This window comes from Varanus komodoensis, unplaced genomic scaffold (assembly GCF_004798865.1).
Source record: "Varanus komodoensis strain SLA01 unplaced genomic scaffold, ASM479886v1 scaffold30, whole genome shotgun sequence".
NCBI lineage: Eukaryota > Metazoa > Chordata > Lepidosauria > Squamata > Varanidae > Varanus > Varanus komodoensis.
The window spans coordinates 8,482,762-8,504,056 of record NW_025335762.1 but is presented as its reverse complement, the minus strand read 5'-3'; the positions used below and the strand labels follow the sequence as shown (position 1 = coordinate 8,504,056).

At 41.1% G+C, this 21,295-nt stretch overlaps 1 protein-coding gene across 1 annotated transcript in view; it reads left to right on the top strand.

Annotated features, from left to right (window-relative positions):
- UNC5D (unc-5 netrin receptor D) overlaps positions 1–21,295 on the top strand; it is a 207,579-nt gene that overhangs the window by 118,445 nt on the left and 67,839 nt on the right. The window contains exons 8-9 of the mRNA XM_044437388.1: positions 3,594–3,626; positions 14,151–14,336. Coding sequence (XP_044293323.1) covers positions 3,594–3,626; positions 14,151–14,336 — 219 coding nt within the window. The remainder of the gene's footprint in view (positions 1–3,593; positions 3,627–14,150; positions 14,337–21,295) is intronic.

Sequence of the window (21,295 nt, the reverse complement as noted above, 5' to 3'; positions counted from 1 at the left end):
AATGTCTTTATAATATATTTGACAAGGGAAAGGAACTACATTTACAAATCCCGCTATTATTAAGTTGCCATGGTTTAAATTATTTGTTCTGTTCTCAGTTTAAAATATTGTGACAATGTGCTGCTGTAAGATGTGTGAATGCTCCATATTTATAATTGTATGTTCTTTCCAGATAGTTTAATAAAAATAAACATTTTAAAATCACCCCCACAACCACCAGACACCCACCTGCTGATTCTCTGCTGAAAGCTGCCGCCTCCTGAACCTACTTTTCTGTTTGGTGGGCAAGGAGGAACAGCAGCTGGGGTTTGCTTGTAGTGCATAGTTCTCCCCTCAAGAGTCTACCAGCTAATTATCTGTAATACATTATGCATGATTCTTTGGCTAATTTCCACATTTGAGTGGCAGGTTATGAGTAGCAAAGAAGCATCTGTACAAGCAGCAAGATGAATTGGGAAGAGATGTGTAAGTGCAAGCAGCAATTGTTTCTGTGATTGTGGTGAACTTCTGTGCAGTAACTATACTGCAAGTTATGAGAAGGCAAGACTCATGGAAGGAGACAACCATGCTAGGGAAAGTCAAAGGCAGAAGACAAGGAAGGCCAATTAGGACTGATTCCATAAAGGAAACTGCAGCCTTGGATTTAGAACAACTAACCAGGGATGTAATGGATAGGACATTTGGGAGGGCTTGATTACACACAACAGACAAAACAAAACAAAAATGTGGAAGTAACTACAATGTCCTCTATACACCTTTCCCACCATATGTAAGGTTTCCCCTTTTCCCCCCTTCTGTGTTAAGATGGGGTGGCTGAACCTTTGAATACACATTCCCAGCCCTTTTTGACACAGGCGTCCTTTGCTCTGGGGTAGGAATGGGAGAGAAATTCAAAGATGTCAAAGAGAGCCAGTGCGCAGGCCGAACTTAGAGGAGGTGGATGGTCCCACCTTCCCGTTCATGTATTCCGTTCATGTACGGGGACATTTAAGAAGTGGTACAATGAGTAGAGGTAAGAAGGAGAAATTCGTTTGATTTACATTTCAATATACATCTACCAATTCACTCTTACCAAATGAGTGTTCAAACTGAAGCACAACTTTTGCCGTATTCCCAATTTTGCAATGAAATTCAAAATTTGTGTACGAATTGTGAACACTAGGGGGAAATGAGCACAAAAATATGTATTATCATCAACATAGCACACATTTATGAATAATCACAAAATTCATCTATGAGGACATATGGGCACAGAAAGTCTTAATATTTTTTGGTTAGGTCTTTAAAATTGCATACTAATACAAAAATGACAAGAATATACAGTTGGAAAAATGAGAAACTGAGTAAAGTAAAATAGATTAATTATGGTGCAAGTGACGCCTTTCCAGTTTTATGTTAATTTTCATTTGTTAGACCTACCCATTATCGGTATTGCATAAGTGACACAACTTGGAATAAAGCGCTTCTAGACTTTTAACTTGTAGAAGGGCCATTTTGACTGACTAGAAGAACTTGTGCATTCATAAGTATCCCAGTCAAGGGAAGGTTATTCATATATGTATGCCGTTTTGGAAGGGAAAAGGCCTAGGGTGAAGTCTAATGCACATTTGGACCAAAAGAAGTCCTTCATCTCCCAGAACTGCCCAGCTGGAGTGGCTAGCTGGAGAATGCCGAAAGGCACTGTGCCTCTCTATAGGAACTGGAGAAATGGATATGAGGGTTGAGCAGATTTCAGGCTCTTGGGATCTACTCTCTGTGTGTGGGTGTTTTCCAGAAAGGCACAGTACAGGCAGACTGGACTACTTATTAGTCCACCAGGTGTAAAATATTGAGGTGGATAGTGGAATCAGTTACCTATTGTATCCCATGAACTAGTCACTGAATCTACAAATCTGAATTTGGGTCTGTACAGATGCATCGGTTCTTACCAGTTAATAGTCCTATTTTGCAGGAGAGGCACACAGGGCAAAAGGAAATCCACACACGGCTAGCAGAGGCAGCTATAGAACATTGTTATTGGGAGAGAGCAAGCCTTGTCAGGAGATCAGCCCATGGCTCCTAGGCTGCCTTCTGTCCATGCCTGCCACATGCCACATGCACTGAGCATTTATTCAGCGGTGGTCGGTTCATAGTGACGCATGAGAAATTCATTTCTGTTCATTTTTAAATTGGGATCTACTCAGTTCACATCTTGCAGACTAAACACAGTGCAATATGTGTTGAAGTTTGAACCTTTCTGTGTTTGCTGTGTGAGTTACAAACACCTAAAATGGGATTTTAAAAAATGAGCATGAGAAAGTGCATACTTTTAAGAATTCATGTGGAAGTGCTTTAATCAATAGGAGGGGAATGTGTGCATGTTCCTCTGGCAGCGTTTGCTAGAAACCTCCAATGTTTAGGGCTTCTCATCCATGAACATCAGCCAAGGAACCAATCCAAATGTGGAGGGACTGAGCCATGTCTAAAATGCGCAGTGGATTAATGAGGAAGTGAGCTCAGGGTAGCTGTTTCAGTGGCAGCTATTGCTCTTTCTGGACATGAATTGCTTTAAAATAGTGGCAAAGACATGTATCTATTTCAATGTCTTTCTAGCTGATATTTTCCCTTTCACTTTAGAGGAGACTCCAGGCTTGGGCTTCCCTAACCTCATGTTAGGGAATTAGGGGTATGGACTGCTTCACACTAGGAATGGAGTTGCAAGATACATATTGAAGCAGATACCTGTCTGGGCCAATTAAAATGGTTTACACCAGCCACAATAAATATTCACCCTTAGTTCATATTTTTGTCCCACTTTCAAGCTATGCAAGATAGATAGGGGCCATTGGGCATGGTGAGATCTGAGCGTAATGTCATTTGGATTAGTTTTCAGAAATAACTGTTGATGTGCAGCCCATGCTTCCTTGTTGTTGGATTCTGTCTTGGTTTCTATTGTATCATGTGAATTGGAATTAACTGTATCTGAAAAGGAGCTATTCAGCAAAAAGTTCCAATTGTTCAGTTTCTTCTCCCCCCGCCTTTCCCCCACCAAAAAAGAGTTTCTAGGCTACAGTGCAATTCTGAATTATATCCTTTCTATTCTATTTTTTTTTTTTGCATTCTTACACACACACTTGAGATAAGATTAGCATCCACATCCTGTTTGATTCAGTGTCACACAAATCATCGACTGCAGTTGCAATTGTCCTCACTTAAACATAAAATCTATGACCTTTATAACAGGTTATCTATTTATTTAGAATGCCAGGTGCATAGGCATGCAATTAAGTAGAAATTTGAAATCGGTAAATGCCACCTCTCTCTTCAAACAAAGAAATATACAAAGAAAACAACCAATATAACCCAAACATTATATATCAGTATGGAAAAAGTGGGATATATTTGCGTAAAGCAAACTGGAGCAGATGTTATATTAAAAATGGTTATTGTTATCAGCCAAGAAGAAAGTGTATCAGGTAGAGAGCCTGACAGAAAGTGATCTAGGAAAAAAGATACATTCCTTGTACATTTATTAAGTGCAACTTTCTTTCTTTTTCTTTCTCTTTTCCCCCATCTCTTCTCTCCCCCTCTCTCCCCCCTCTTCCTCTTTTTAGATAGAAAGCCTCTTCATGAAATAAAACCCCAAAGTAAGTTTCTGTGTTTCCTTCTCAATCTATTTTCTTCAACACAGTATTTTTAAAGAACTCCAATAGCATATTAATTCAGGTGTGAATAAAAGGTTCAGATTAGATATAAAAGATGTGACCCATTGAAAAAAAAGGGTCCTTTTTTATGTTCCCGTCATGTTTTGTAGAATGCAGAGGGTCATGCCAGGCCTTGCTGGGTCTGGGTCAACATCAACTGGGTATGTACAGATATTGTAAAACTGTACCCCATGTATATTTTCCAGATTATCAGGAGCCTTCAGCCCATGATCAGCTTTTTGTCAGAATCAGTTATTATATAAATGAGTTCATGCACATTTGCTCAGATTCACACACAAATGTACATTCCTAAAAATGTGCAAATCTCCCCAAAATCTGGAACCCACCAACAAATGTATGTGCCTTTTAACAGTTTAGTTTATTGGATAAGTACACATTCTGGGTCAGTAGGTTTATGTGCGTGTGTATTTTCTTCTATGACTAAATTTTTGTAAAATTATGGGAAATGGAAGCAGTTGAAAAACCACCTTATGATAGGATTCATGGGTCATATTACAAATGTCTACTCATTTAAGTCCAACTACAGATTTCTTCAGTATCAATATACTTATGGTTCGGCCCCCCATCCCCATCAATGAGAGAATTTTCCCTCATTATACTTGGTGTGCAGAACCTCAGTTGCATGGGCCACATCCTGTCCTACTTGGGGTCCCAATTTGCTCCTGTAGGCTTTCCTAGATAGCTATGCCCTTGCTCATGTCCTCTTCCCACTGATTGACAGTTTCACAGCTCCCACTACCCCTGCTATTCTAAAAGAATAGAATGCTTCTCCTCTACTGTGGTCATGTTGATATTGTGAGTAAAGTGGTGATTGGTTCCCACTCTCATATTTGCACAAATGTGGAGCATATAGGAAAGGAAGTTTGGGGGAAGAAATTCATTCCGGTTTCCATGTCAGTGTGAAGTTACTCAATCCTCACTTTCTAACCCAACTACAGTTATAGTTTAATATTCACACATTTCCTAACTTTGTAATGAGAGTCTCTAATGAAGAAGAAAAGCATGTTAAATTCATGTATTAAGGAGGAAGTGTGCCAAAAATGTATATATGGGGGGAAAATGTGAATGTTAGACAGTAGAAGCCAGCGGCTACTGACAATACTGGATTGTACTCTGAACATTAAATGAGCTATCCATGGTGCTGAAACTACTTCGGAGAAAGGGTTTGGGACCATGCACAACTCCTTTAAAGTTTAGAGTAAAATCCAAGTGGGTAAAGGCACACTGACATTGGGGCCACTAACTTCCAGTGATGTTAGACATGATTATGCGCAACAACATATTAGAAAAATATGTATGGATCTATGGATGTATGTTTGTGTAGACCTTTTTCTTTTCAAACAGTTGGCAAATGATGCCAAAATGGGTCAAAAATCAACTTTGAGCAGACTCTACTAGGGCATTAGATTTTTTCCTTGCCAATTCCATTCTGGAAGTGATAGATCCTGCCATCACTTACACAAAAGCAATTTAGTGCTTCCTGCACAGTATCCCCAAAACACTCATTTCTGTAAAAAGGCAAGTGGCAGATTTCCTTTTTGTGAGCTCTGCTGATCTGTCCCCTTCCATGAGATTTCCTGTTGCTTCATTTGCCCCTGAAACATTAAATTTGTGTTGGGCAATGGAACTGCTGGGGTAGAAGTAAATTGCCAGGAGCACAAGTGTCCATTGGATTTTGTCCCCATTGATGCGAAAATGTAAACCTGAAATGATAGATGGGTTCATCCTAACTATAGATAAACTCTGTTATGATTGTTGTCAAAAGTAGGGATAGCTGAGAGAGTTAATTCCCAGTGAATGCCAGTTTTGCAGGTGTTATATTTACACAGTAAGTTTCAATGTCTGTACCAATTTGGGTAAAGTAAATGAGCCCAACTGAAATCCTCAGCCATCTCTGTGTCCAAACTTACTTCTAAATAATGTTACATGGCTGATCAATGTATCAATTGCAGCAGATCAAACAATGTTGCAGTGGATCAAACAATGCTTTTATTTCTCTGTGTTGACTTATGGCTAAGTATGGGAGAATCAGAGATGAACTCCACTCCAAAGCTCAGCCTGTATTCCATTTTCCCTTCAAATAGGGAAAGTTCAGTATTCAAAAAGGAAATGTATATTTTTCAAAGTGTGAAAATGCAGATTTCTTAAAGTGTGCATTTCTCAACAGAAACAGCAGTTTGCAGAATATACATTCCCATTTGAGTTTGCATTTGGACTATATCTGTAAGATTTATGGATTGAAATGAAATTCTCATACATCCCTGCTTCTGGATGAAACAGATATAACACAATCAATCATTGGCTTATTCATCAGTGGAAAATAACTTCTATTTTGCTAGTTACCTCTAATTAGTCATATGTACAGATTGCATGGCAGCACTGAGGGAGGTCCATTTAACCACTTGCTCTCACACCATGTTCTCAGTCGACCCTCTTCCCAGGAGGTAGGGTCGATCTCACACCGGAAAGAGTACAATCACCTCAGAACATCTGGATGATCGTGATGGGCTAATAATAGCTATAAAAGGAGATGTTTGGTCTAGCTGCATCATGGTAAATTTGGGGATTCTGCTGCGCAGTGCTTTCTTTTATGCAGCGTTCCCATAAAGGAATGTATCCTTCAGCAGGTTCTCACTGGTGTTCTGGAGTACTCATGTCTGTCGATATAGCAGAAGAATGATCTAGTCCCAGAACAAACATCTTGTAATCCATATACCAGGCTTGTTTTTCATTACAACTCCTTTCTTTGTGCAAACACGTGCCACAGACCAGGGGGCAGAAGGAAAATCCCTAACCTAACTTGGTTGCTCCTCCATTCCTTCTCCATTCACCCTGTGTACATTTTTGCTGGTGTATAGAAATAATGGCATTTAACACAAAGTATAATCCACAATAGGCACCTGTCTTGAGACATGAACAAAATGGGTCCATTGCATAATTGCTCACTCTCTCTCTCTTTCTCTAATAGCAAGCATAAAATTGTGTCTTAGGAACATAGACAAATTTAATCTTCGCGTGCAAAAGACATGAAGCCCTGAGGACATACACACACCTGCCAGAAATGGTAGCAAGTGGAAGCAAGTGCTCATCTTGGACTCCTTTCTGATTTCCAGTTCCAGTTGCACAAGTGTCCAAACTTACATGGGTTTCCTTAGCAGATTGCATTTGCTCATTTTTAATTAATGAAGTTTCTTCCTGCATTAGCCTGGAGAAATATTTTGTCCATATTGGGAAATATGCATAGATTAGTGAAAATTTTTGAAAATCTCCCAGTTGATCACTTCATTTGCTCAAAAGTTCCATCCATACAAAGTGAGAAGGAACTACAAGAATGAACAGGAATGAGACACAGGATGAGTGGCAAGACTGTGCTTGGAGAATCCTAGAATCTCCAACTTCTTTTTGTTCCTCTATACCTAGCATTCATGGAATCTGCTTGGAATCCATCAACATTATGCAAAGTTTGACACATATCCGTAAGCAATAAATGGTTCTGTTTACTGGACTGGCACCACAATTGGCATTTCCAAACAGGAAGCCCTACTTTCAGGCAGGCCTTTCTTGCCCTGACTATCTTGCTTGAGGTTGGCTGACAGCTTCCCCTGCCCTCAGTCTTTCACTTTGTATTTGTATGGTTTTGAAAAGCTTGTTTTGTACTTGTTTTTACTTATGTCATGCCTCAAGCATCCCCAATACACTATGCTGTATATTTGAATGAGTTCATAAAATTAGATGCATTTAATGTTCCAGTTTCCAGTGAACATGAATGAAGTTCCAACAGCTAGGATTTCTGCCTAGATTACCTGGTTCACAAGTGTCTAATCACAAACAAACAAACAAACAAACTGAAAGCCACTGTCTGCAAAAGATACACATGAGCTTGGATGTTTTGGGTCCCTTCTATGAGTTTGGCAGCTAGGCAATTCCTCTGATTGTCTGTCTGACCATGCTTTTTTTTTAATCACCTCATTTCTGGCATTGTGATTGCATCCTTAAAGAGGGCCAGCCAAACCACTGAGGTCGATTTTACTGCCTTTAATTCTCTGGGGAATGAAACGATTTATTTTAAATGGGGAGATTAGAGATGTGTTATATAGATACAGCTTGCTGCTTGCTGCTGAATGGAATGGACATTAAGTTTAAGACCGTATGAGTCATCATTGATGCAAAATCAAAGTCAATTATTAAGATAATTGAGAAACAACCAATTGGAGTAAATAGCCTTATATATAATTCTCTCTGACTCAGAAGTGTGTCCCCTGCATGTTAGGACTTCTCCAAAGGAAGAGCTGAATAGGGAAGTAGCTTTCTTTGGCTGGCAAGAATAAAAGGTTGCAGAGGGGGAAGGAGACAGAGAGCTTGTGAGAACTGAGAGTAATTGTTGCTATCTGCTAGAAAATGAATAACAAACCAGAGGAAATGTGTGCTCTGCACAGCTTGCACAAAACTTTATTGCAAATGAGATAATTTAATCAATTATGATTCCTAATGCATTAAACAAAAATGTTTCATTTTGTGCTTCTGCACTTCTTAAATTATCTTCAGGTGTTTTTATAAGCTTAATCATAGTTAACAGAAACTTCATTACCATAAAATATGCTTTCAATAAATGTTGTTGGGAAGCACAATTAAAGGCCGGCAGTCTTGGTTCAGATGTAACATCAAACTCAGGTTTGGGGGTTAACTGCCTGTGACTCAGGCTCCTTCTCTCCCTCCTCCCCTTATACATAGCAATGTCCTCTCTTTGCTCTGGGATTGATCCAGTCCTTGGTTAGAAGGCCTCAATGTGCACTTGCACTAACAATTCAGGACTGGTATCAAGGGAAGACATGGAAAAGCCCCACACAGCTCAACAGGGTCTCTCTAGGGATTAGCCCTGAACTTGTTCCTCCAGCTTGTTAACTTCCCTCTTGCTGCAGGCTGGTTTTCTGGCTGTCTCCCAGCAAGGGAGCAAGTGGTAGCAATGCTGGGGAGAAGAAGAGCAAAAGCAGCTGGTGGACTTGGTAGTAGGATGGCAGTCCCACTTAAAGACAGCCAGTGTGGCATACTGTTCAGAATGGTAAACTGGGAATCAGCAGATCTGGGTTCCAGTCCACACTCAGCCACGAAGCTCACTTTGCTTTAGTCATTGACTTTCAGCATATCCTACCTCATAGACTTGTTGTTGTGGTTGAGAGGCTAAAATAGACAGAACAAGAAGCTTTTAAGTGGTTGTGATTTCCTTGAAAAGTGAAGAAAGGTGGGGGTATACATGAAATCCATTTTGTGGCAACTTTTTATGATGTTTTGGTGATAGAAACACATAAATACTCATATAGATGTTCTGCCCAGGTGTCTCCACAACCACACATTGCCAAAAGTGTACAAATCCTCCCATAGGCTACAGTATAAAACCAAGTATTTGGGGGAAAACTGCATAATTTGGGGACAATCTGTGCAAATATTTTTGTTCAGACCACAAAGAGATTCCTGTGAATTCCAGATCTGTTGATGGACAGATGATGGTGCGAAAGCCACCTGAAAATCTGCAAAATATGTGCAGAATGGATTTTGCTCTCTTCATGCATCACTCACTAACTGCAGAAAAATGCTTCTGGGGTCACCGTGGCAGCAATATCAAAGGTTGTGCTAGTTTTCCTGGATAATCCATGGAAATGGCATCTTTAGGATAGGCAGCTAACACTCACCTTGCAGACAAATGATTGCTCGCTAGAAACAGCAGAAATGACAAATGAGTTTTCACAGCTGGCATCTTTCATTAGCCATGAACAAAGTTTTAAGAGAAAACAGAACATTTTCAGAGGCAATTGGTATGCAATATATTTCTGTTAAAATTTTAAAAAATGGATGGCTTTTTGAAATGGGAGGTGCAGGTTTACCTACAAGGTCTACTTGCAGTTCAGGAAAGGTAAGTAGTACTCCCTGTGTACCTTGACTTTCAACACAGTGAGACTTGTGGGGAATGAAGGAGTGGGGCAGGGCCTGGCCAGCATACACGGAGATATCGAAAGTGGTGGTAGCTTGAAAGGTCTTATTTTGAGACCTTGCTCATATCTATCCGTGTATCTATATAACTCCCTCCTTCTTGTCCTTTCTCAATATAGTTTGTGTTTGGTTTTACTTTTCCCCATTTTTTCAAGTAGAACAGAACCCATTTTTGGACTCTCTTCATTTTTCCTGAAATAGCATTGTTAAAAAAGGGGGAAAAAGACAACCCAGCACTGTGACATTGCCTAATTGGCCCCACTGACAAAGATTAATGCCTTTTTCAGCAAGGAGAGGAGATTTTTCTCCCCTTAAAAAATGAGTGGGGAGGGGAATACCAATAAAACACATCAAATAAAATGCATGGCCCCAATAACGTATTTCACTGTTTGTATTTTTGAACTGTGAATTTCTAAGGTTAACCCATTTTTGGCATCAGAGGTTTCCACGTTTTAGAAAGAGTAAAGGAATAGCATCGAACTGGACACAGGTGTTCTGCTTTCATTGCTGCCCTCATCTCTGTCTCCTGGGTCTTCTTCTCCATGTTTCTCTTGAAGGTGCAAAAGGACATTTGGATTACCTCCATAAAGCACAGTGCAGGTGGTTAGATACTAGCGGTATGTTATTCAGGTAGGGTAGAACTGTGGTAAGAAAGGGTATCGGACTTGAAAAAATGAAGAGTAATAAGCCAGTTATAGGTAGGGGCATGTTCCTCAAATATTTTCAGCCGAGGGAAGGGGGTTTCTCAGCCTCCTATACATTTTTACTTCCCAGTCCCAATACCACCAGCATCACCCCATGCTTTGCACACCAACTATGTGTTCCACAGCAGAATGTGCAAATGTTGAAACACTAGTCCAAGAATATCATTAGAAAGAGAAACCAAAATCATAGACTCACATTGGGATAGACCAGTGGAACAGAGTGGCAGCTTTCCTCAAATTATTTGCAGAGGTTCGTTTATGTAGAATGGAGCAGTTTGAACTGGTGGTGGTACTTGGTATAATGCGGCTATGCCAATTGAGTGTTTTGACATGTACAGTGATGGGTAAGAATTCTGTTTCACATTTGTTTTCATAATACTCTACTAACATTCAGAGATATTCAGGGGAAGGACTTAAAATTTGTATGATTATTTTTAACTGAATGTGGGCAAAACTGAAAATTGAGAGATGTTTTCATGTAAGCCAAGTCAGGCTTTGAATTCTTCTATAGAAACATAGAAACAGAGAGAATCATAAGAAGCCTCCTTGGCCATCTAGTCTAACCCCTGGTTCTATCCAGCTCCGTTCCTGAAATGCCTACCATGTGCATGTCCAGCCTATCCATGAACACCCTCACTGAAGGGGCTTCAAGCACCTCCTGTGGAAGCCCATTCACTACCTGTCCTGAGATTCCATGCCGTCCTGAGCTTTTTATATAATAGGACAGCATATATAAGCTTTTAATAAATAAGTACCCTAGGGGTCCTAACCATCAGGAAGTACTTCCTGGCATCCAAATTGAACCTTGGTTCCTTGAGTTTTGCTCCATTGGAACACATCCTTCCCTCCTCTGCAGAGGAAAAAAGGTCACAGCTCATCTCTGAATGGCATCTCCATGTGGAACCCCTCCACATACCTGTATGTCACTAACAGGTCCCCTCTGAATCTCCTCTTCTCAAGGCTGAAAAGACCCAGCTCCCTCAGTCTCTCCTCATATGGCTTCCCCTGCAAACCAGCCACCATCCTGTGGCCCTTTGCTGCAATGATTCCAACCTTGTAGTGAGAGTTGGAATCCCTCTTGTAATTGAGTCCCTCTTGTAATGAGGGACCCAGAATTGAACACAATACTCCAGCTGTGGGTGCACCAGAGTCATACAGAGTGGCAGTAATACCTCTCTTGATCTAAAAGCCATTCTTCTGGCTAAGCATCTTAGGGTGCTGTTCACCCTCTTGACCACCAAGTCACAATGCTGATGCAACCAAGGATGGTGGTCACCTCTTGACCACTGCATCACACTGCTGACTCATGTTTAGTCTGCAGCTGACCAGTACCATGAGATCCCTTTTATAAGTGCTGCTCTCAAGCCACTTGTCCCCTAACCTGTTCCTATAATAGCCATTCCTTATACTCCAAGGGCAAGACCTCACATTTATTCTCATTGAATGCCATTCTGTTGTCCTCAGACCACTTCCAAAGTCTGTCCAGATCCATTTGGATCTGGAGCACCTGCTCCTCAGTTGTAGCCACTGCACCCATTTTAGTACCATCTGTGAATTTGATCAGCAGATTGGTCATCCCCTTTTCCAGGTCATGGATGAAAAGATTGAACAGAATCTGTCCCAGGACAAAGCCCTGGGGAACCCTGCTTATCTCCAACCACCATCCTGATGATTCCCCACTAGACTTAACCATGATTGTCTCATGGACTGCACAACCTTATCAGCCCAAGACAGCAGCTAGACAGCCATAGTGGTTTAGGAGAAGTAGGTCAAGGTCAGAGAAGAGTTGGAAATTAGCACTCAAATGCTCCTCTTCCCCTTCCAGCTGCCCTTTGACAGCTGGTGGACAACTCTACCCCCCTCCACACACATACACACACAATAGTTACTTGTTTGAGGACATAGCAGCATTCTTAGAGAAGGGTTCCTGGGGGTATTCCAGGGGATGGAGAGACAAGAAACCAGTTCTACCAAGACACAGCACCCTAATGGTGTCATGCCCCCACTTCCCCTCCAAAATGCCACTTAGCCAACAATGTCTATGTATGTGCTTCACAGGCAGGAAGAACATGGAGGTGACCTCCATGTTTCTCTTGTTTTGCATAGAATGGTCATAATCCTGCAAATGATGGAGGAGGAATTATGCTTCCATCTCTTTGGAAGGTCTCATCTTTGCCAGCTCTACTGCAGGCTGGTACAAGAGAATTCTCCTCTGCATTCTGGGAATAGCAGTTTTCCTTGAATTTTGCAAGTCAAATGGATAAGTATGTGGCTTGATATGTGTAAGAGTTTACAAAAATTGAAAAGTTCAGGAGATAAAGGAGATGAGATTTATTTTGTTAATTGAATGTAGGAGAAAGGAAAACGGACAGGTGCACTTCTCTTTTTTGCTTGATCAACCGCGGAATGCCATGCGCCCATGTGACTTTGCATCCACTTTCCGGGAAGAGCCATTTTATTGTAACATGTATGATAGAGATGGACACTTCTTTGTTCCAGGCAAGATTCCTTGTCCTTGGACTGGGACTTGGGAGATTTGGGTTCTAGGCCCCTAGCCATGAAACTCACTCATTGACTTTGGGCCAGTCACTGATTCTAACCTGACTCTTAGGGTTTTTGTGAGGATAAAATGAAGAAGAAGAGGATCATGCAAGCCAACCTGGGTGCCTTGCAGGAGTAAGTAAAGTGGGATACCAGTGCAATAACTAGTAATAATACAATAAAACAGAAGTCTAAGAGGCTGGACATGGACCACTGCGAAATCAGAATTTCACTGTAACTGTTCTCCCACCTCAGCAGTGCAGGTTTTATAGAGTCAATGCTCTGCTTATGGATGTTTTATTTACTGGTTGCTTTATTATAATATTTAGTTATTTAGTTATTTTTTCGAGTTATATGCTACTACATTAGCCCATGGGCTCTGATAGCATGCATATTTCTCCTCCTTTCCAGGTGCCAACAACCCTCTGAGACTGGGACTCAGTGATACCCAGTGAGATTCATGGCCAAGTGGGGACTGGAACTTGCATCTCCCTGTCCCCAGATCAGCACTCTAACCACTGTGCCATCCTGGCTCTCAGAGGCAGCAAAAAAGCTGTGTTGCATGGGTGGGAGCTTCCTTACATTTTGCCCCCAAAAGCCCCTCTTTGAGAGGAATGTGAATTGGGCAATGCTTTCACAAGTACCACATATCTATCAAAATGCACTGTCTTTTACAAAACAATTGGATATGATTCTCACAACAATCCTGTAAAGTTTTAGGCTTCTGAACCCAGGTCCCCCAGTTTGTTTTATGGCTGAGTGGGGACTACAGCTTAGACTTCCTGACTCCCCAGTTAAGCACTCCTAACCACTACACCACCCTGCCTCCAGAATGCTCCTAGAACCTTAATGCAGCATTATCCTGTGGGAATTCTAGTAGACAGGGTGGCAGAAACACCTCAGCTAAGGCTTAGTCGATATTTTGATATTCATTCATTTATTAAATGTATATCCCGCCTTGTCTTTTCTTGCAAGAAACCAGAGGCAGTGTACACGGCCTTCCTCCTCTCCATTCTGTCTTCACACCACACCCAGAGGACTCAAATGCTACCACATCCCAGCCCAACACTCTAACCCCTTCTCTAGGCTTAGTCGATCACTCTATTTACTGTGCCACACTGGCTCTCGTGGATGTTAATTGGTCCGCATCTATGTCTTTCGCACAGGAAGCCTGCCATCTGTTGCTCATTTAGTGCCATTCCTTCTCTCCTTCCAGACATTGAAAATGCAACGGATATTGCCTTGTACTCAGGCTTGGGTGCCGCTGTCATTGCAGTCGCCATCATTGTAGTCGGTGTGACTCTCTACCGACGGAGCCAGAGTGAATACGGTGTGGATGTGATCGACTCCTCAGCTCTGACAGGAGGCTTCCAGACCTTTAATTTTAAAACTGTTCGGCAAGGTTGGTAATTCAGATTTCTGCTTATTGGAAAAGAATCCACCCTGGCATGAATGAGAGAGGAGCTTGGGTGCACTTGATACTTGAGTGTTGTTGCTCCATCAAGCTGGGTCCAGCACCACAACTGTAGCTAGGGATGGGAAACTCATTCCGCTGAAGTTCAGTGGACTTCCCCCACACATTACTTGCCCAACAGCCCAACGCAGAGTGAGTTGGTGTGGGTTCGGCTTCCAGCAAGCAGCTCAAAGTATTTGTGCAAATCGGGAACCAGGAATTGGGGCATCCCTACAAATCGGGGCTGACGCATTGGATTCAAGTTGTTGTTGCCTGTTTTTGCTACCTGGAAAGGAAATGTGTATCTCTGCAATATGGGAAGGAATTGAGTATTAATCAGAAGGATTTGTGAAGGAATTGGGTATTCATAAAATAAATCAGGAAGGAACTGTGTATCTCCACAAAGTGGCAAAGAACTGCACATCTCTGCAAACTGAGTCTGATATATTGTTAACATAAGACATAGAAGCATCTTCCTCTCACTATATATGCACACATTGTGTCATGGCCACCTTAAATTTTCTGACAGTTCAGATTTTGGGAAAAATGTGGGTCTCCACTCTACAATTTGTGCAAATTCTCCTGGTTCTTAAAAAGAAAGGGAGTGACAGATTAATAGAGAAAAGTTTGTGTCCTGCCTAAATTCATACTGGTTGGGGAATGCTGTTCTAGGATTCCCACCCACACATCTAAACTGGCATAGGATTGTGTCTTAACCCTGGCTCTAAGACACAGTATTTAATTTGGACCCATTTCCCCCACTTCTGGAACACTCTTTCTTTGGGGATATAAGGGAGTGGGTGAGTTCTTTGAATTTCTACCACTGTTATATCTGAGATGGAAACCTTATTGTAGGTGGGAGGAAGTGTTGGAAGATGTGTGAATAAAGCTCACTCTTAATACTCCTTGAGAGATGATACAATGTTTCATAGATAAATATATAGATGTTCTCCCCATGGGATATATGACTTGCAAAGAATACATTAAAATAACTGAGACAGAGAGAGAGAGAGAGAGATTCACAAACACATCTGAGATTAAGCATACCCTGGGCTATATTTCTACTCCATCAGAGGCAATTCCTTCCGTGCGCTGGCAAGTGTGGGTAACCTGTCGAACCCCATTCATGATGGGATGGTATGTACTCAGATGTGTTTTCCACACATGCATAAATGCATTGAAAGTTGACAACTTCAGTATCATCAAAACTTGTATAAGCTGCCCTAAAGCTCTCAATTCCTAACTTTTTGCTTGGAATACCAACTATTAATGAAAGTATTATTAGCATTAAGGGCCTCGTTTAACTACTGCAATCCTTTCTCTCAGAACACATTTTTTAAAATTGTCATTAAGCTTTTCATTCATTTTGTAATCAGTGCCGTCATCTTTCATTTCTTTTTCTCAACATTTAAGGAACTTTCTCCCCTTGTTACTGCAGGATCGGAAGCATACTGCTTACCATTTAAAAGGATTTGGCCAGAATGGAAAATGTGGTCATTCCTCTCAAAGCTAGCCAGTGTCTGCCCTTATCTCATGCTAGACTGGATAGACTAGCAGGGATTTCCTGAAGCGAGAAGTGCTTGAAAGCTACTCCTACCCTCTAGAGGCAATGAAGGAAGTGCTACTGGCCAGGCACAGAACCCCATGAGCAACATCATGCTTCATGCAAGAGATTATTATCATCATCATCATCATTATCATTATCATTATCATAACATTTCTATGCCGCCCCTTGCCAAAGCCTTGGGGCAGCTTACAACACAATAAAATACATTGAAATACAATAGAACATAATAAATTACCACTAAATACAAAATACAAAAAATACACTGAGATACAAACATAATAATATAAAATTAAAATTAACAGTATAAAATAAGTAAATAAAGAATATAGGAGGAGAAAAGAGAAGGAAGAAGAACACACACCCCTGCCATGGCTGTTCAGTTCCCATGGCTGTTAACAGAAAACATAACCAGTTTACTTCTGTTTGCAGCTTCAGTGTTTTCCATCTAGGTGTGAAGGTCTTTTCCTACTTGTCACATGGAGTAAACCATGAAATGTCAGATGGCTATGACATCTTAGGCACTCTGTTTTTTTTTTTTTTTAAAGCAAAATGATGCAGACCTTTTGTGTACGCTCTCCCCCACTCCTTAATTTTATGTAATCTGTATAAATTGTTGAAATTAGATTTATTTCCAATAGAAACAAATGAAAAACAAAGGCTATACTTTTTTTCATTCAAAGCACATTTGTTTGAATTCCCATTTCTTTTTGTATAACAGATATAAAGGAAACAAATACGTATCCTACTTTTAATTCGTTTCAAGGAATATTTCACTTCCCCTACTTGGCACTGGTCAGCAAGATCAGAAACATGCCCCAACCTGGTGCCTTCCAGATTCTCCTCATACCAGACAGCATCCCCACTGGTCAAGAATTCTGGAAACTGCAGTCCAACACACCTGGGGAAACATAGTTTACAAATAAGACATATGAAACCCGAGCCTGAATAAAGCAATTCAGAAACCATTTCCACTTTATTCAGCGTGATTGAATTACCAAGAAGTGTGGATATAGTTACAGTGCTAGAGTCAAGGTAAAAAGATACAAAGGGCTATGATTTTTCCTTTGTTTTTACTGTTATGAGATGAAATTTGGTTGCTGACGCTTGGGGAATGTTACTGTTAACTCCCTTTGCATTGTGAATCACTTATCACAAGTGAAAGGGAATATAAATCCACGGATGGACAACAAGTGGTCCTCCATACACTTCTGTTCTACAGTTCTCATCAGCTCTGGCCAGCATAGCCGATGGTGAGGTATGATGGGAGCTGTAGTCTAGAAACAGCTGAAGGGGAACACATTCCCCATTCTAGTAATAGGACATATCATAGCTGATACCATGTATGGAAGATCGCTGCACATTAACGAACACCATCATCACAGCCGAGTGTTCACAATCATTAACAATCTTTAAAGATTCTGTTGCTTGTGAGTTTTCTACAACACTTTGAGTCTGATAGATTGATTAAAGGATAGCTGATCCAAATTGAATCATCATGGTTACAAGCTAAAACATAGCCTTTTAATCCATGTGCATCCAGAGATTCACTTCTTCTGCTTTTAGAGGGTAACTTTGAGGGATATGAATAGGATCCTCATTCTAGGTGGTCTGGAGGTGCAGTTCTGGGATGAGAGAGTCCCTGAGGTATGTACCTGGACAGAAAGTAGATTTGGAGGGAGGGAGGGAGGGAAGAATCATGATTTTCTCTGAATGCTTACAGAATTTGCATTTGCAGGATACCATCTGAGATTCCAATGTTACATATTTCCAAGAATTTCCATTATGCAAACTAGAAGAAAGAGAAAAAAGAGTGTTTTCAGTCCATTGTCATGCCCATTTGTACCATGAAAAAAGAATTGATGAGAATTTGACTCATTTTATGATAAGTACATACCAAAAATCATATACACATTCACACACATCAGAAAAAGGATGAACTGAAAAGTTTCTTGTTTAATATACCATGGGAAACACATGGAGAGACAGAAACTTTATTTATCAATTCATCCATCCAGGCCAAGGTCTTTGAGTTTTTATTTCTTATACCTTGGTGTTTGAATCGCTGCATATTCAAGCAAATGTGTGGTGCTGAATTAGAGTTGTTAGTCATATCACCCCCTATGGCTGGCTTTAATCTTTAATCTGAAATGTCAGGCAGGTAAAGCAGGAGACCTCTCTGCTCTGAAAACAGCTATACCTGTTCAGTTTGAGCAGTGAATATGGATTAAAAGTTTGCTTGGTTCAGGATAGCACTGGGTTTAAAAACAGAACTACATTTGAAGGAGAATTGATTGTGTACAATGTGAGGGAAGCTACAATTTCTATACTACAATTGTTCAGTAGTGTTTGGGAAATGCTGTTCAGCTTTGGGAATTTTTGGAAGATATTTGATGAGGTCTCTCTCTCTCTCTCTCTCTCTCTCTCTCTGTGTGTGTGTGTGTGTGTGTGCGCGCGCGCGCGCGCGTGTGTGTGTGTGTGTAGAAGCTGATTTAGTTGCAGTGGGTGCCAAGTAATTGTGTTACTTTTAATTACCTGAAAAATTCTCAAAGACCTAAGGACCAACTTCGAGCACACCCTGAATGTTAGCTTTTCTTTTAAAATCCCCCCTAAGAATTAAGACAATGAAAAATGAAGGCACTGGAACAACAACAAAAATCAATAGCCCTTTGGAAAGTCTAGGACTCCAATTTGTTCAGCATTCACCAGAATAAAGCTATCCCATAATAAGATTTCTAGCAACCTTTCCCTGAATGTACTTAAAAGAAGAAGAAGATGAAGAACTGGAGAGTAAGGGTGTAATCCTAAGTATAGTTGCAGCATCCTGGGGATTGTAGTACTTTTCCCCATACAAACATGGATAGGATTGCACCCTAATCAAAACAAAACAAAACACAGGTTAATCCTAATAGGACAGCCCAAATGGGAACTGAAGAAATTAAGTACAGATAAAGAAACAGACAAGTATTTTTAAAACAGGAACTCTGTTTGTGGATGTGTGAGTGTTGATAGGGTCACTAGAGCAAAAAAAAAAAAAAGTTTCTTCAAGGAATTCAAGCCAATATTAATGAACGTTAATGAACTATTTCTTTCCCCATGTCAACCCCCTGTAAGGGAAATTCCCACATTTCCTCTGCAACAATAGTGCCGGCAAAATTATATTTATTACTTCATCAGGAGACTGTTGAAAGCAAATGTATAACCAATACAGGGGACACTATCATGCTAGATGGAGCAATTCTGTGTATAAAAACCAAGCTCAGAAAATAGCTTGACTGTACCATAAGCCCATGTCTCAGGTCAATTTGGTTCCCGCTATGCACCTGGTGATATCATCAGGCATGTGCTACAGCCTTATCTTACCTATAACCAACCCACCTGCTTGGTTTCATCTCCCCACCCACCCACCTTCTTTCCTACCTTTCTGTTCTGGTGTTGACAATACATGGAAATAAATGGCAGATCTCCCTGAGAAGCCCTTTGCTGGCTGAGTGAGTGCTTTGTGAATCCTCTGGAGGAGAGGCTGGGTGACGCGCCCATGGATGAGGCCCTTGAAAATATGAAACACTGTGTGGCCCTCACCTGCTCCAACAGATGTGTTCTGCCTGTTTCTTCCATTGACAGCATGAAAGTCTTCTCCTGTCTTCCCTTTCTGCTTCTGGGCACCCTGCTGTCACTGCACGTCAAACATCAAGAGCACTGGGAAATGCAATTCCCCCAAGGCTACTGATATATTAGGAGCGCAACAGGTTCCAATTTCCCTCCATCCAAATGTGCTTAGTGAGCATCCAGTGCGAAAGAAACATGAAAGGCAGCAGGCAGGGGAGAAAGGAAAAATACTTTTTTCCTTAGTATTACACATTTCTGAGCACAGAATTAGATAAAATGGGGTGCGGGTGGCCATGCGGGTGTGAAGGAGACACAAAACGCACTCTCAACGGCAATATTTGTCTTATTGACTGACACTGCTAATGCTAACCTTCACCCCACCCCAAGAAAAGGTTGGGTGGTGTCCTTTGCCTTGTGGGAAATTAGCGATGTGGTGTGGTCTGCTCCTTCCTACAAGTTCTCTGCCCACAAATGAGGTGGATAATTTTGGAAGGCAACTTGCTCACTGGGAAATTGTCATTGATCCTGTTCCAGCACACAGAGCAACTGTGATGCCCCATGCGGTACTAGGCAGGGATAAATCAGCATGCTCGAGGCAGAAGGGAAGTTCAGGAATGCTTGAGGAACGGTTTTGCCAGATGTCTGAGCCATAGTGATGTATCAAATCATGGAAATCTGGCCTGTTGGAGCTCAAGTTTCCCCGCCCACTTCTGATCAGATGGTTAGAGGCAGACTAAGTCCAGGAGGTTTCAGGGACCTCCATCTCTATGAAGGACCATGCTTTGCAGTTACTCTTTTTCATCTTTAAAGAAATTTATGCAAATAGGCACCCTAAAACCATGAAGCTCTAGTCCATTTGTGTAAAATTGGTCCATTTGCAATAGAGTTGCATGGCTTTTGGATGCTTATTTGCTCAATTTTCACTCCATTGGTATAAAAATGCTCAAATTGCGGTCCATCTCAGAAGTGGAGCTGGCTCAACATATACCCAAGTGCATTAGCAGCAGTGCAGGGCCAATTAACTGAAAGCCAGAGGGCAGGGGGTAGAAGAGCATGAAAAGTCATTGGGTTTTCACCTGCTCATCCACACACACATCAGATTCCTCACACACCTTATTGTTATCTCATTTATATTTACCAATCAGTGTGCCAAGAAACCTCATGCGATTGATCTGCTCCCACAAGCAGACGTATGAGCACCAGACATACAAACTCATAAGAGATTAATTTGCCCAGCTGCCTTTATGTTTTGTTTTCTTTGCTCTTCACCAAAGAGGAGTTGCAGTCCTGCCTGAGACCAGAGCACTGCTGCATTGCTTGCATAAGACCACCAATCTCACAAGCAGGTTGGTGAGTGCTCATGTCATTCAGTGTGGGTTTTCAAACAATTGCATTGGTTGTATGTATGGAACAAAAATGTAGCAGGCAATTAAAATAAGTATACAAAGAGGAAATAGTGCCTGTGAGAAAACCTGGAGGAAAGTGCGTTACTAGATGATGTCTGGTCTTATCAGCGGTGACTCCCTGAGTGCTCTTTTGGCAAGCTACTTTCTCTCCATCAAAAATCCCTTCTCCAACATGACGATACTACAGACTGCAGTAAGGATTGCTATAATCAATGAAGCATTTTCAGAAAGTGTCATCACTGCCAAACTGTGTTATTTTTTCTGCTAGAGACGTTTTGGCTAGCAATCTGATAAATGGACAGGGGGCATTTTTGCTTGTTGTTGTTGTT